The sequence below is a fragment of the Zonotrichia albicollis genome, chromosome 12 (assembly GCF_047830755.1).
Source record: "Zonotrichia albicollis isolate bZonAlb1 chromosome 12, bZonAlb1.hap1, whole genome shotgun sequence".
NCBI lineage: Eukaryota > Metazoa > Chordata > Aves > Passeriformes > Passerellidae > Zonotrichia > Zonotrichia albicollis.
The window spans coordinates 5,917,468-5,934,462 of NC_133830.1; the positions used below are offsets into that span (position 1 = coordinate 5,917,468).

Genomic DNA, 16,995 nt, shown 5'->3' on the forward strand with positions numbered 1-16,995 from the left:
ACTGAAATGCAAAGGGAAGGGTGGCTGTCAGTCAGCCCAAAAGGGCTGGAAGGCAGATATGTTGGTATTTAGTCTTGCTTGGCCTTGGTGAGGTGCATAAAGCTGGCAAATTGCAGAAAGCCTTTGCCTTTAAAATGAAGCATGCCTTGGGCTTCAAGGTACCATAGAGGGGACTGGTTTGATGTAATGGAGCTGTGTCTGTTCCAAGGCTATCTGGCGTTGCCTGACTTGTTTCCAGCACTGACATTCCCAATCTGGTTAAGAGGGCTCAGTCCAACCCCTGCACTGCAGAAGTCTTTTCACTCAGAGGGCTGGGTGACAATGGGACTTGTTCTCCCCATGGATCCAAAGCTGCCTGACAGCCCCATTCCTGCCCAGCACAGAACTGACTTCACAGAACCCCTCTCTGGCATGGACCACAGAGCTGAGCCAGCCCAGAGCTGTGTGCTACCCCCAGCCCTCGTGCCAGGAAGGCTTTTCACCCAGTGCTGGTGTCTGTGCTGCTTGGAGAACACAATGATGTGTTCAGGGCACATCTGCAGGAGTGTAAATGCTGCTGCTTCTCCCTGGGGAAAGTGATGCCCTCAGGGATTTGTCCCTCTGTTTCCCAAGTATTTTGGTGTGAAATCCTTTTCCAAGGATGCATCTCCCCAGGAGCACCCCAGGATAAGCAGTCCCTGCTGCTGTTACCCAGAGGGGAGCCCAGCATCCTGCAGAACCAGCTCCATTCCTGCCAGAGCTGTGGAGCTGAACCAGAATTGTGTTAATTACCTACTTACCTGTGAAAACCTTAAGGTTCAGCATTAAGGGCAAAGAAATTATTACTCAGGGGATGTTTTAATGAGCAGAAAAACCCATACTTTGTTTCACAAGGCACTTTTTTTTACATTAAAACTTCCTGGGCTTATAATTAGAAATTTAATGTTTTGTGAACTGCAGTTGTTCAGAAACTATGGGGGAAATGGTTTATTTCCCAGCTGCCCTCTTGTTTAATGAATCCTCTGTTTTTTGGGGTTTTTTTCAGTGGTTAATAACAGCACTTATGCCCACCCTGTCTCACAGAGGAATTTTAAATCTATGGGGCACTTCTGATTATTTTATATACTTATGTAAAAATTCAGGCATATGTATACACATAATACATAATATTCTGATTATTTTATATACATATGTAAAAATTCAATGAACCATCACCAATGCAAGTGTTTGGCTGTTTGGGAGCAGAGGAGAGAGTGAAGGAAAGGCAGTCAGTGTGGGGACCGTGGGCTCCCCAAGGAATGTCCCCTCCTGGCTCATGGGAGCCAGCCTGACAGGCAGGGTGGCGTGGGGGAGATTCTCAGGGCAAGAACTGTCTCTCCCAGAGGCCTTGGCACCATGCAAAACACTTAATAAATGGCACAGTTTAGAGGCAATTAGGTAATTGTACCTCTCTGCTGTGCTCCTGAACTCAGCACACGCTCCAAGCTCTGGGCTTAGGCAGGTGTTACCTTGATCCCTGCAAAGCTGAATTTTTGGAAGGGTCGCTTTGTTATATGGGTTTTTTCTTCTATTTAAGTCCAGAAATTGTGGCAGGAGAGCTGCTGGCTGTTTCCTGCTCCTCCTGAGGGCACCCAGCTCCCCTGCCCTTCCTCACATCTGCAGCCACAGCCCATGCCATGCCAGGGTGGTATTTTAGTGCACAGCACTCCCCATTTCAGGGGTAAATGAAATGCTGATGAGGCTTGGGGCATGTAGAGACGCCTCCCTTGCAGTGCAGTGGCAGGCACCACCACTGAAAGAAGCTGCACAGGGAGGACAGAGCCAGAAATAGCAACCAAGAGGCCGGGTACAGCTTCAGACTGCCTCCTCATTAATCTCAGAGCAAAGTCACTTGAAATAATCCCGACCTTCCCTTCCCCATCCATTTGCAAGAGGCAACAATTGTTCCTGTTCCATGGCAAAGGACCATGCCTGGCTCTCAAGAAGAAAGGCTGACAGGGCTTGGACATGGCAAAGGACTATGCCTGGCTCTCAAGAAGAAAGGCTGACAGGGCTTGGACTTGGCACTTTGGAGCCCTGAGGAGTGTTTGGCAGGGAAAAGTTCTTATCTGAGCTGGGAGGGTTGCAGGAGGGCACATTTCTGGGTCTGGCTGTGCACGCTTTTCCCCCGTGAGGGAAGCAGGTGTCAGGGAGAGGTGTCTAGCAAGAAGGCAGCAGCACAATGAGCCTGGAGGATGCCTGGCTGCAGGAGGAAGGCTGCAAGCAGAGAAGCAGGTTTCTCCAATGTGGGAGCTGGGTTTTTAATGCAGGAGCTGGCTCCTCAGTGGGAACATTTGGGGAACAGCTGGTATCAGCTATCACTGCTCCTCCTTGTCCATGGGGATGGGTTGCACTGCTGTAAATCACTGCCTTGGCAGCAGTCCCTGTTCACACCCTGTGCCTTGGTAAAACCGTGGGCTGGGAGTGGAAGTTGTGGAGAATCAATGCTGGCTCTCTGCCACCTGGGAGTGAAGGCAATCCTTGGGTACCATTGGGTGAACTTTCTAGGAGGTTTTTGCTGCCTGAGAAGTGGTTGTGAGGGACAAGCAAATTTAGATCTAACCCACATGATCTACATATAGCAAAAAATCCAGATACACCCAGAAGGAAAGAAGGGAAATTAGGACAACAGAAGTTGATGGGCTGAAAACTTAATTAACATGTTGAAAAATTTGACCTGATCTCAGGCTCTTCTCCTTTCTCTTTTCCTTTGTTGCTATTGGTTTGGTTTTTAATATTACTGCTTAGGATAAATTTTACTCTGAAATTAGGAATAAATTATATCAGCAACATGTCAAGCTAATGTGTTAATTCTGTTGCAACACGGTGGAAACAGGATATAACAGAATTCCCCCCATGTACCTTCCTCTGGTAGACTCTGGAGCTCAGCTAATAATCTTGCAGCCCTGTAGCTTCAAGAAAGGAAATAACAATCTAAAAGTTTTCTTTTTATTGCATTCATCTGTTGTGCTGGGATGAGGAGCAGCTCCTTGTGATACACTTGGAATAACACACCTGCTGCTGTGTTATTCTGTTCTGTGTTACACCCCAGCCCCTTCCCTTGCTTTCCATGGCAAACAAGCAACAGAATGACAAATAAAGCCATGGTTGCCATTGCCAGTGCCAGCTCCTTGTGCTGCAGGCTGGGTGAAATATCCACACAATCATGGCACTAGTCCATATTTATTTAAAAATATTAAACTATTTATAATGGAGGGGTCATCAGCATGCTGCATTCATTAGCCAGGGCTCCAGGGAAGAGATGGCAGCACACAAAGAGCACAAACAGGCTCCACACAAAAGGAGCAAAGAAGCATCCTTTGGAAATGTCAGTGCTGAGCAGCAATTAAAACCAGCAAAATTTAAAATACAGGGAATTCCAATAGTCTGACTGTCAGGGAACCTGTGGTGGGACTCCCATGGGTGTGAGGATGGGTGGTGAGGTCTGCGCTGCTGCACAGTGAAACATGAATGGATTTTCTTTATGAAAGGAAGAATTAAATTGCTGTTTGTGCGGAGAACCAGCAGTGCTGGAGGCGGGCAGGTGTGCTGCAGGTCGGGGAGGGAGGCAGGGCTGGGTTTGTGCCAGGGCTGCATCCTGCAGGAGGCTGAGCAGCTTCTCTCTGAGCTGTGGGGAGGTGCCAGGCTGCACACAGGTGAGTGTGGGGTTTCTGCCAGGAGAGGCTGGAAAACGTCTCTGGAGGGGAAGAGGCTGCTCTGCATGGCTGGTGTGAGTCCAGCATTGGCTCAGGCTGCTCAGAAATGGCTGTTTGACCTTGCAAAGCACTTGTGGGCATCTCAGGGCAAGTGGTGTTAGAGTCAATGGATGAAAGGAGGGAGTGGGGGGTGTGCTCTCTTGTGGAAAGTGTTTCTGAGCAAACAGAATTTGTTCAGTAACCCCATTTGAAGTGACTCCATGCTATTGCAGTGATTTTATGGCTCTTGGTCCACTCCATCTCCCACTGGAATCTGTTCGGGAGGGTTGTTACTCCTCGTGCCATTCCATCCCTGCTGATTTTGCATGCAGAGAAATGCTACTGTGGTCTTGAAGCTCACAATTAGGATAATGAACTGAAAGAGGTCAGAAGAGATGAAATATTCATTTTTGGCTGGCCATGCCCTTTCAGGAATTAATTTACATTGGGCAGTTATGTGGTACTTTTCCTTTTATATTTTCTTTTCTCATTCTTTTTTAAAATAGACATGGATCACATCCAAAACCCAAAGTGCTCAGATGGGCTTTGGAGCTGTCCCTGGCTCTTTATACTTCCCATTTTCCAGGCTGCCTTCTGAAAATATGTTTTTAGAGGTTTCTCACTCCAATTTTCCCATTACCTGACTGCAGGATTTTCATGTTTTTAGTGACAACAAAGTTGCAGCTGGTGCAAAGTGACCAAAACAAAACCAGGAACTGTATTTCCCTTCCTTCTCCACCTCAGGGTCTTCAACCTCCCTGATTTCTGCCTTTTCTCTTTCTTCCCTCCTGCCCTGAAACTCCACTGAAAGCTTCCCAGCTTTTAGCAGTCCCTGCAGGCACAGAAGGAATGATCCTTAATTCCCAATTTCCATTCTGCTGCTGGTCTCAGGGCTTTTTATTTCAATGCAGAATTATACAGAAATTCCTTCGGGGACTTTTCACATCCATATTTCCTTGTGCCTCTGCTGCTGAATCATCTAGGAACTGAAACTTGCTTGGCTGGAGAGCAATGTGTTTTTATAAATTATCGACATGCTGAAACTGGCCCCGGTCCAAGGCAAGCCTTCCACTTTGCTAATGTGCCTTGGGTCTAATCCCCACCACACTGAGGAGGATGAGGATGACTCATCTCCAGCCGGAAAGGCTGGATCCAGGACCCAGTGACACATATGGGAGGTGGAAACTGGGAACAGATATGCCAGGAGTGGAGTTGGAGCCAGCACAGAGCTGCAAACACAACTCTGTTGGTTCAGATGTTGTCTCCAAAGACTCACTGGGGAGCAACAGCTCCCAAGAGCAAGTAATTCACTGCAGGAGCTCTTGTTTTTCCCAGTTCTGGATCTCTGATGGGCAGTGGACTGTGTCTGTCATTGAGCAACACAATTCTCTTTCTATGGATCTGAATCTTCACCTAAAAGCTCATTTGATTCATGTCAGGAGTTTTAAGACTTTATTCTACAGCAATAAAGAAAAGAAATGAGCCTGGCAGTAAAAGGGTGTTGAGGGATGGTGTCCATCCCTGCGTGGTGATGCTGGGATGGATTTATTGCCCAGGCTTTGCACAGTGGTCCTGGGGCTGTGGAAAGCCTCCATGACATCATGCTGAGAGCTGGGAGCTGAGCTGTTCCTGCTGTGTGATGGGAGCAATATCCTGATTTATCCCTGCTGCAGTGACAGGTCTGGCAGGGCTGTGCAGTGCATGCCGTGACCTCTGTGGGCAGAGCAGGAAGGTGGAGCTGCTTCCTCCCCGAGCCTGCCTGCCAGGGACATGATTCAGATTTTACAGCTAATTGACTGCACTGATCTTGCTGCCAGAAAGGGATAATATTCAATGAGTCGCTTGTCTTTCAATAGCTGCTGTCCAAAACTCTGCATGCACCTTATAAAACCAGTCCTGTGACTTGGCTGGCTGGTGGCTCAGGGGCACGGACTCTCCCACGACCCCCTCTTTATCTTCTCCCTGCTGCTCTGTGCCCTGCAAGCAGTCCCTCACCTGGGCCATGTGCTGACCCTAAGGCAGGATTTGATGTGATTCCCCTGTATCTTTCTGTTCCTGTTTAAAGCCTTGCTCCAGAGAGGCAAATGAGCCTAGTGGAAATTAATGCCATCAGCCCTGCTAGCAGGAGGAGATGGACTCTAAGCCAACCAAAATACTGGGGGCACTGGTTTGAAACTCCATTAGCCCCAGCCCCTTGTGCTGAGAGCTGAGTGTTTTTGTGGACAGCCCTGCACTTGTGGCTGGAGGGCACAAGAAAAGAAGCTCATGTGGCAGACAAGAACCCATCAGCCCATCCACACTGAATGCAGCACAGGGAAGGAAATTTGGGCAACTTGTAAATGCCGCTCTGAGGAGGCTGGCATGTGCTGCTGCTGCTTTCTCCTTGGCCTGCTCATCTGCCACCAGAGTTCATTTGCTAACACCTCTTCCCCAAGCTGGCTCCCAGCAGAGCTGATTTCCATCCCTGCCCGCGCTGGGGAGCGATGCCAGCTCCAGGATACAGCCCGTCATGCTTTGGTGATGATGCTTGGAAAACACGGAGCAAACAATGCTGCAGGAACAACTGAGCCCACACAGCCTCAGTGAGAGCTGTTCCCAGGATGTTTGCTCAGCCCCTGAGTGGTTTAGCACTCGGGATGGGCTGGCAGAGGATGCCGTGAGACGCGCTAATTCGGGCTGCGGTTCGTGTGAGAGAACGGCGAGACGGGCTGGGAGACAATGCCAGCTAATATTAGACAGCAGGCAGGGAGTCAGGAATCCCATCCCAGCTGACCTGCTCCCAGGCCCCAAATCCCTCTTTGGAGCTGTCTGGAGAAAAGGAGCATCTCCCTTTATGCTCCCTGGGAGCCGCTTGTCCCAGCCAAGGCTGCTGGCTGTTATTCCCTATAAATAGCAATGATGATGAGAATTTTTCCGTAGGGGGTGAGGCATGGTGGGGCAGTGCCTCATATCAAAGCTGCTGCTTTTGTTGGACCCAGCTCAGATGTGCAGTAAAGGCTGCTTTAACATCAAGATGCTCTTGTGGGACCAGGGAGGAGGAAGTTGATCGGGGATGTTTCTGCATCAGACACCACCATGAATTCTTCTGCTTCGCTGCTTCAAAAAGCAAGATGGGGTTTGTGTATCTTCCAAATCACAGAGCGATATCTCGTGGTGTGTTAATTGGCTCTGCTCCTGAGAATATTTGTGTGTGCTCAGCCTTACACATGTGGCTTGTCTGGTGCCTGTAAATTACTCTCAGGAGCAGAGTACAGCCAGGCCCCAGATGGCTACAGGATCAGGCTGGGCTGTCTTTGCTGCCTTGTCTCTTCTGCCTTTTGCCAGGATTGTAATTCTGACCCAGAGAGGGATCTCCCAGCCTCTCCTCACCATGAAGGAACAGCATATTGGGACCGTGTTCACAGGGATCTTAGGATGAGGGAAGAGATGAGGATCTGACTCCATGTTTCAGAAGGCTTGATTTATTCTTTTATGATATATATTATATTAAAACTATACTAAAAGAATAGAAGAAAGCTTAGCTAGCCTTCTGATGAAATCCTAAGAATAGAATAGCAAAGAATGATAACAAAGGTTTGTGGCTCAGCTCTCTGGCTGAGCCAGTTGGGCTGTGCTTGGCCATTAATTAGAAACATCCAACATGAGCTAATCAAAGATCCACCTGTTGCATTTCACAGCAGCAGATAACCATTGTTTGCATTTTGTTCCTGAGGCCTCTCAGTTTCTCAGGAGGAAAAATCCTAAGCAAAGGATTGTTCATAAAAGATGTCTGTGACAGCATATCAATACTGCTCCAAAGGAACTCCTTTTCCAACCCTTCAGCTTGTCCCATCATTGTGCCTTACTGCCACCTTTTTATTTCTTTTAATCTTGCTGAGGGTACTTGGACAAGCCTTTTGTGAGGATAAATCAATTCTCTATTACAGCAGTCTTTCCTCAACTCAGTGTTTTTATGAGGGAAAAGGTATTTTTGCTGTTTATTCCTTATACAGAATAGCTATTGATATTCTGTGTATTGATTCTTTACTTTTGAGAAAAACAAACCCCTTCAAGGTGGAACTGGTGGACAAGATACTGCGCTGATGTGCCAGTTAGTTTGGGGAAGCTGAGTCTTTGTGGCTAGTTTTATTTTCAAACCAAATCATGAAATTGACAACTCTACTCAAGTTGTTTGAACCAGACTTTGCTATAGGGAGAGATGGGTTATTCCCAGCTTTTTCTTCCTGATCTTTTCCCATATTTAAGCCATTAGACTTTAATACACATCCACCACAAGGGACTACCAACTTACTCAGCATGCAGCATATTTGAAAAGGGCAGACTCTCTTTATGGCTCCATAAGGACTTAAAGCAGAAATCTTTCCTGATGCAGCTTTAGTTTTCAGGATTTTTAGGGGGAATGAATAGCAAGTTTTGTGTTGAAAATACATAGAGAAAATAGAAAGAAGAGGACAGGAGAGGTGAGGCAACAGGGGAAGGACAGGGAACAGCATCTCCATGAGGCTCAGCAGAGCAGGGCTGGAGTTTTAGGATGCAGTGAGGCTCTCTCTGTATCTGCAGAGGGAACAGGGATGATAAGGAAGGAGGAGAGAATGAGGCTCTTGAGCTGAAGTGAGTTTGGGTGAGTGTTGGTGCCTTGGGCAGCTGGGCTGAGCTCTTGCTGCACAAATCAGAGGTGAGCCCTTTTCTTTTTCAAGCAGCAGAAGCAGAGAAGTGGAGGTTTATCAGCTGAGACAGGTGAATTGGGATAGCTTATCTTAGCAGGACACAGCTAGTGTCTACTGAAGAGTCTTTGGTAACTCATGTGGAGACATTAAAATAGCAAAGAAAAATTCCTGGAGAAGAATGTGACTTAATGAGACCCAATATCTACCAGACTAGGAGGAGGAATTTTCTTCTTTTACAGCTTGATCATGGTCAAGAAAGTCTAGGAAAAATTTTTTAATTTATTTTAATTTATTTTATTTGGATTTATTTTATCTAATTTTATTTTTATTTTTGTTTTTTTTTCTTTATTTTTTTACATTTTATTTTATTGAATTTACTATATTAATTTTATTCAATTTATTTATTTTACTTTAAAAAATTATTTTATTTTACCTTTCTAAATTTTAAAAAAACTTTTTAAAATGTTATTTTATTTTTTTATTTTATTTTTAAAAATTTTTATTGTATTTTCATATTTTTGTTTTATTTTTGAATTCTATTTTATTTTATTTTTTAAGTTTTAGTATCTAAAAAATTAATCTTATTTTAGTCTTTATTTTTCAATTTTTAAATTATTTTAGTTTTACTTTTTAATTTTTTTTATTTTTAATTTTTAAATATTTTTTTATTTATGTTTGGAAATGCTCTTGTGGGTACTGGAGACCTCCACTCCAATAAAATCTGGACACTGCATTGACATTTCCTTCAAGTTTCTTTCAGAAAGTGGAAACATATGGCAGGCTTAGCTTCCCCTGCAAAGCCAATGTGATCCCTGCTCTAACCAAGAGGCTTTGCCTGCTCTGTGCCAGACTTCAGAGCTTTTCAAGCCTGGCTCCCTCCATGCCAAAAAGCCCCACCCACAACAATCCTACCCTGGAACAGAACAGCTTCTGCAGGGAAGAGATGCCTGAATGAAATTAATAAACCTGGGAATACAAGTGCTAATGAGAGTTAATGAAATCTACTATTTGTAATTGATTCTCTAGAATCTTGATTTTTTAAAATGACTGGACCCCCTGAGGCTGGCATCCTCACTTCCAGGTGGTCAATCTGACCCTCTGCTTCCACCCAAAAAGCTCAATCACATCCCAACATCCCCAGCCTATTGTGTGTTATTTAAGCCATAGGATATGACAGAGCATGTTTTATGGAGCCATTAATTTATGCTGTGGGTGACTTTAACCACCCAAGAAGTACATTAATGGTGCTATAAAATAAACCCCAGAGTGTCTTAATATGGTTATGAGATTGATCTTCAGCTTTTTATTCCACTATGTGTGATATTATTGAAATAAATTGTAGAGGAAGGTGACATGAAGTCCCACTAAGGGGTGAGTTTCCTTTTTCTCCCCAGCATCCTGTGGTCACAGGCTCACTCTGAGCCAGCCCTGGATGGCTGCAGGAGGCTGGAAATGTCCTGCACAAGTGGCTGCTTTTTGGGATGGAGTTTGCTGGCCCAGCTCTGTCCCTGAGCTTAGGCAGGACCTGTCAGTGCTGGTCAGTGATTTAACCAGAGCTTCTCATGTCCTGACACTTGGGAGGTTTGCTGTAAATGCAGGGTTTGTTCAGTACCTGGGGTTGGGTCACCTGTTGAAATGTTTGCCAGGACCCAAAGCAGCACCAGCCCATCTCCTCCTTGCTACCAGGGAGCAGCACCAACCAGCCTGCTGAAAAATCCTGGATGCTGCACAGAAAATTCTCCTCCAATGAGTGTTAAATGGGATTGCTATAAAAACAATTCTTGTTTGGGAAATAACTACAATGCATGGCTTTCCTACTGACAGATTCTGGTAGAGTGAGTGTGCCCACAGGAAACTTCAATGTCTGAGAAGCTGGATCTTGTTTGAACTCTTTCTTCTCTCTTTTTTTTCCCCCAGGATCTTTGTACTGAGGCTTTCAAAGCTTTGAGGCCCATGATATTAAAGGTTTGGGGTTTATCTGGAAATTAAGAATAAGTTCTATTGTATTAAATAAACTGTACTTTCATTTGTAGTCTTAATCATTGTCATCTTTCTCTGTGCTCTGTGGTGGGAGTACATGGCTGTGAACTGCCATAAACCCACAACATTCTCAGTGACTAGACATGGTTTTCCATTCCAAAAAAAGTCGTACTGTGGTTTCCTCGAGTTTTAGTAGCAAAGCTGAGAGAATGAGTTGATGGTTGGGGGAGCTTTGACCCATTTTAGAATCCAGGACACAGCACGAAATTTCAGAGATGTTTGAGACCAAGACCATGGGTCAATATTCTATTTGAAAGAACCATTTGAGCTGTTGTGTGTTTGTAGCAGGGCCCAAAGCGTGCAGAGCACCTTCTGAAGGGGGAAGAAAGATCAGCCTTCTCATCCTGACGAATTATCAGCTGCCAATGCAGGGGCCAGAGCGACTGCAGACAAAAGAGCAATGGAATCAGGCTCTGGTAAAGGCCTGAGCCCACCCAAATCAGCTTTCACAGGGCTGTCATGGGCTGTGAGCTGGTGAAGAGCACTCAGACCTGCAGGAGATGAGGCTGGAGCAGCTGCTGCAGGTGAGGCAGGATGGCTGCAGTGAGGCATCCTCAGATGAGGAGTGTGCCCTGAGCTTCTCCCTGCCCTGTGTTGATGTCCAGCTGGTCTCTAGGCTGGTGCCCTCTGAAGATTCCTTGATTGCTGTTTGTGAAGTGCTTGGAGACCCTCACAAAAAGGAGAGTGTCATTATCAGAACTGCAGTTGTCAGAGATGATGACAGCCTATTAATCATTAAATCCATCCCCTGCCAAGGCAGGACCACTGTCCCTGGGAGAGAGGCCAGGCTCTGCACTGAACTGCAATGCCAGGTTGGTGTGGAGTAATCACCCAATTATCCATCAGCTGGTGCCAGGGGCCCCTCTGGGCAGGAGCAGCCAGGCCATGGGTCAAGGACTCAGCACTGTTAAACCTGGCCAAGAGCTTCCTTTAACAGAGGTGGTTGGAGCAGCTGTGCCCTGGAATAATCTCCTTGCAGCAGCAAGGTGCTGGGCAGTCACAGAGTCAGCAATCAGGACAACAAAAAACCTTGGCTGTATTTGAGCTATTAAAAGTGGTGCCAGCTTCCAGGGTCTGGGGTTATCCAGACTGACCACCTGGATGCAATGAGGTGATTAAATGGTAGGAAATTGGTTCAGGAGAAAAACTGAAGTGAAAATCTGAAAATCAAGATAAAGTTCTGTTTGAGATTTGCTGGTTTTGTTAATTATCAGCAAGAACAATTTTGGGAACACAGTGGCCCAGACATGAGTGCAGCATTAGGATTACAATGGGGACAGCTCACACGTTCAGCACAGTTGCAGTGTTTGTAAGCAAACTGAAAAGGGCCCTTGGAAGTCTGTCATCTCATAAATTTTACTATCAAAACTTGTTTTTCTAAATAGTCCTTTCCAAAAATTTTTCCATGAGGCATGAGTAGCTCTGTAAGATCTATTCAGGGCAACCACAGCTCATGTGATATTCACATGGATCCCAGATGATTTTTAGCTTAGCAGGGCTGTCACATAAGGCATCCTGCAAAATGATGGTGATGAAAATACGTCACATCCAGCGCTGGGCTGTGAACAAGGGGCTCCCTGCACCGTGAGCTCACGTGTGTGACACAACAAGCCAGTGCACAGATGAGAGAGAAAGCCTTCGCCACAATGCTGCTGCTCTGTAGGGTCTACAGGAGCATTTATTGCCCAGGGGATCCAGCCTGAATGACCTATCCACTCTTTACTGGTAAAGGCACAATAAAAAGTGTGCTGTCATCCTAAAAGTGACAAATGGGGCAGCTGGTTACTGAGCCAGGAAAAGCAGATGTGAGGCAGTGATTGCTGCTCAAACATAAGGGATCAGCACGGCTTTAAGGATGAAAACAAATATGAAAATAAGAAACCTCTTGGAAGCAAGTGGGGGCTAGACACAGCAGGTAAGCTGAACTTCATGAGTCCACTCCTACTCAGGAAGGCAGGCTCTGCCCCTCAGCTGGAAGGACTTTCCTGAGCTCTGATAATTCCATCTGCTCCCCATGGGGACCTGGCCAGAGGTGCCTGGGGCACAGGGGAAGGGGCTGACTCACTGCTGTGCTATGTGACATTGGCCTAGCCTCTCTCGTGCCTGGCTGTGGCTGTGCCACCCGGGCTGCAGAGCGGCGTCTGCAGCGATGGGAGCTCTACAAGACAGCCAGATGAGAGATTGCAGCTGGGGAAAGGAGGATGGAATGCAGGCGGTGAGGGAAGGACAGGCTTCCCTGCTCCGTCCGAGGGCAGGGAGAGCACCCCGATCACCTCGGAGGTCTGTGAGCTAAGCCTGCCGATCAGCTGGGCCAGCATCAGACGATGTTAGGCTGAGCTCCATCCCCGAGCAGCGATTCCTGCCGAGCCTGCGCCTCTCCTGCCTCTCACATCACCGCGGGACACGCTCGGCCGGGGAGAGGAGAGATGGAAAAATAACGCGGGTAGCAGTGAAAGTCTGCGGGCTGTAGCGTCTGAGCACACATTAGGGCAGCACAGGCAGCCAGAGCTGACTCTTTTGTTTCCCTGTGTCACTTCTCAGTCCCGATTAGCAGCAAAATAGGGCACGCACACATCTGACAAGCAAATTCCTTGCTGGAAGGGGTTCGGTCATGCATAAGACTGCTCAAAATGAGGCCTGGCTCTCAGGTTTGGAAGCATGGACCATGACCTGGAAGGGACAGCTGGTACGTGCACTCTTCCTTATTTTCCCCTTTTGAATTTTGCACCAGTTTTGAGTAACTTTGAAGACTTTTGGGCAAGGACAAACAAATGGATGCCCGTCCCTTTTCCCAGCAGCCAGACCTCGCTATTAGTCTTTCCAGCTTCTAAACAATTACACGAGGACAGGACAACGTGAAAACATTATTAACGTCTCAAATTCGAGCACTCGGTCAAAAACCGGAGTGGAGAACTAAGAGTAGGAGCGAGACTTTCACTCAGCCTCGTGCAAGTGCTTTGATACCATTTTAGTGACGAACTTGTGCAAGTTTTTCCTCAGGAGTTTTACTTTGCGTCCTCTCCTGTAACAACCATCTGGAAAGCGCAAGGTAAGAAGTGATCGCAGCAAACTGTGAAAACCTTAGAAATCCTCGCGGGAAAGCAAAGATCTGCCATCCCCCGTCCCATAGAGCATCTCTGGGGACGCGGGGCAGAGCAAAGTCAATTCCAGCCGGGGGTTCACCCTCAGCACGGCCCGGGGGGCGCGGGCACCGATCTCTCCTTAGGGGAAAGCTGTCGGTGGGCGCGGGGAGGAGCCGGGGCCGCACGTGGGCCGGGGGGGCCGCGCCGGCCGGGCCGTGCCGGGGGCGGGGAGCGGGCGGGGGCCGGGCCGTGCCGGGGCGGGCCGTGCCAGGGCGCCTGCGCCGGCGGCGCGGAGCGCGGCGGAGCGGGACGGACCGAACTGGAACAAAACAAACGGCGCTTTGTACCGCCCGAAAGGCTCCGCGCCCCGCGCAGCGCCCGCGGAGAGGGGGCGGCAACACCGCGCGCCTGCCGGATTTGCTTTTTCAGCGCTTTTAAATTATTTTTAATTTTATTTAATTTTTTTTTCTTGATAAGAGGGGAGAAGGGACGGCGCGGAGGGGCGGGCGGGAGGCGGTGCGCGCCCTCCGCGGGCGCGGGGCTGTGCGGGCGGTGATGGCCTGAGCGGGCGGCGGGTCCGCGCCCCCTGCGCACCTGCCGAGCGCGCTCCGCGGGCGCGGAGGGACGCGCAGCGCCATGTCGCGGGTGGTGCAGAAGAAGAACCACTGGTCCGGCCGGGTGCGGCAGTGCGCGCTGACCCGCGGGCCCGGCGGGCAGCTGGGCTTCGCGCTGCTCGGCGGCGCGGAGCACGGCGAGTTCCCGTACGCGGGCGCGGCGGCGGGGGACGGCGAGGCGGCGCTGAGCGAGGGCGAGCTGCTGCTGGAGGTGCAGGGGGTCCGCGTGTCGGGGCTGCCGCGCTACGACGTGCTGGAAGTGATCCGGAGCTGCAAGGACCCCATCGTGGTGAAAGCCGTCCGACAAGGTGCGAGGGGAGCGCGGCGGGACGGGGGGAACTCGCTCCGCGTTCCCCGCGGGGCTGCGGGGCTGGGTGGCCACGGGCGAGCGCGGTGCCGGGGCTGGCGAACATCAGCCCTTCGGCAGAGGCAGCCACGCGTGTGCGCACCTTCGGCGAGGGCACTGATGATGCGCGGGCACCTCCTGGTCCGGAGCCGGCTGCAGCCGCCCCGCAGTGCCTGCCCTGCGCTAAGCGCAGCGAGCAATTGCGTGAGACTTTCCCAAAGGCACCGCGGAGCCGCCAGCGCTCCCTACGGGGAACCCGCGCTTGTCCCGGGCAGCTCGGTGTCCGGCTGACCCTCGGAGAGGCTGAGGGAGCTTCACTGGTGGGGGAGTGGGGCAGGGATCCCCCTCCTCCAGCAGCTGAGCATCCTTTGGAGCTGCTGAGTGATGAGTGGAGTCTTGTTCTGAAAGTGCAGCGTGTGTTTGCCGGCTGCCAGCGTGGGAAGAAAAAGCTTGGACTCTCCTGCATCTTCCCTCTCTGGCTGAAAGGCAGCTCAGATTTACCTCTCTTCCCCCTGGTTTGCCCTAGGTGAGGGCACATCCGTGCTGCCAGCCCTGCAGCGCACAGGTGACGGAACAGACAGGTAGCTCTGCTGTTTGGCTGAGGAAGAGGATAGGAAGAGTCCTCCCATGCCGGATTAAAAAGATGCCACTTCACATCCGTGTACACTCCACAGTTGCTCAACAGGTTAGCTAACAGGCCTGGCTGATGGGCTTGTGATTTGCAGGACAGGACTTGAATTTAGTGCCAAGAAGCTGTTGGTGCTGCCGCACCAACGGGCAGGACGGGCAGGAGGAGCAGCACTGCAGCTGGACAGCTGGAGGTGCGAGAGGCAGAGGAGCTCCCCGAGGTCAGCTCCAAGTGCAGGAAGGAAGGGAAGTTTTCTTCGTGTTGCCCAAGAGATTCCTTAGGGGAAGGTTTATTTGTCATCCAGACGTGTGCATCCTAAAGGTGGGGGTTTCGCTCTGGCTTGTGGTGCGAGGGTTTTTTGCCTGTACTTGGTTCAACCCAGCTGGTAGCTGCAGAGAGCATTTCTGGCCAGCTGGCAGGACTGTCACCTGAAGTCTTGTCCCTGGGCTCGCTGATGAGCTGAGATGAAGGGCTGCAGACACTTGTTTCATCCTTGGAAGCTCTGGAGCCGGAGCAGATGCCAGCGATGGTGTCGAGCGGAGCTGAGCCCTGTGCACTGCTCAGTGGCTTGTTAGTCCCTTCCAGAACTCAGTAGCAGTATTCCAGCAAACACTGTCAAACTCCCAAAATACCCAGATTTTTGTTAAACAAATGCCTGTTTTCCCTGCTGCCTTCACTTTGCTGGGAAGTGGTGAGGGAAACTCAGCCTGCTGGTTTCCCTGCCCAAGTGGGAGGGGGAGAAAAACATGAAGAAAAGTATGAGGAAATTAGGCAGAGGGTTTTTTTACATACTGATTGTTTTAGCAGAAGTATTAAAATGCAGCTTGTGGTGTTGCAATGTGATCGGTGTTGGTGGGTGAAGGAAGGTGTGTATAAAACCCTGCCCAACCAAACAATTTGCGATCAAACTTTTTGTTGTTTTGGAAACACGAGTTAGTGTTAATAAAACATGTCCTGGGAATAAACTGCACATGACAGAACTTGGTGGTAAATGTGTCTCAGCGTCAGGATATGGTCAAATGAACGGGCAGAGAGCTGAGTTTTAGCATGTGGGTTTGGTCTACCTGGAAAGTGGGAGAAAAGGGTTCAAAACCCATCTGTGAGTCAGGGCAGGCACTTAAACCTTGGACTGTTCCCATCTAGAGCTGAGAACCAAGCCCTTGGTTACTGTGGGGTTGTAGTTTCTTCTTTTTTTTTTCTTTCACCATATTTTTAAGAAATGCTTTATTAGCCAAGAATGTGGAATAGAAATAAATATTTGGTTTTTAAATCACTAAATATTTTTGTGGTCTGCAAAGCCTGTCAATGGTAGCCTGGCATCTGCACGCTGCTCTTTTCAAAGCACAGTTCTCCCTCATGTATCAGAATCAGAAGCATGGAAAAGGAAAGTATTTTAATTAAAATTCATTACTTCTGTGTTGATTAAAGATCTGATTATGGGAATGGCAACTGTCATTCAACAGGAAAAGTGTGGCACTAGAGCAGACAGCCGAGGAGTGTGCAGATAAGATTGTAAACATGTTTTTACATAGTTACCCAGATTTTTTTTTTTAACATAATAACTTTTTACAAAGTTACCCAGATTTTTCTCCTCCTCACGGTTCGTAGTTTCTAACTGATTGGTGCTGAAGTGCTGGGGCAGTATTAGCCTGGAAATGTATACATTTGATTGCCTGTCTGTTTTGTATGACATTTACAAGGCTGGAAAAACAGGAAATTTACTATAAGTCAGTCATCTGCAAGCATGAGCAGGAAAATAACGGATCTGACCTTGCACTTGGTGAAAGGGACGAGGATGGAAATGTAGGTGGGACAGGCTGTGCATGGGCTTTGTCAATTGACCAGTGTTTGGAAACTTACAGGTTTGCTTGCAATGTTTTTTTTTTCCTTGCTTTTGTGAGTGG

The 16,995-nt window shown here is 48.6% G+C and overlaps 1 protein-coding gene across 31 annotated transcripts in view; it reads left to right on the forward strand.

The window, feature by feature from the left end:
* The first annotated feature begins 13,765 nt into the window (after positions 1 to 13,765).
* Positions 13,766 to 16,995, forward strand: part of MAGI1 (membrane associated guanylate kinase, WW and PDZ domain containing 1) — a 327,842-nt gene continuing 324,612 nt past the window's right edge. For 6 of the 31 annotated variants that reach the window (XM_074550417.1, XM_074550442.1, XM_074550443.1 and 3 more), the window contains exon 1: positions 14,019 to 14,425. In XM_074550417.1, coding sequence (XP_074406518.1) covers positions 14,140 to 14,425 — 286 coding nt within the window. In that variant the 5' untranslated portion in view covers positions 14,019 to 14,139. Of the gene's footprint in view, positions 14,426 to 16,995 lie in introns of all 31 variants that reach the window. The other 25 variants (XM_074550411.1, XM_074550424.1, XM_074550419.1 and 22 more) reach the window with 11 other exon arrangements.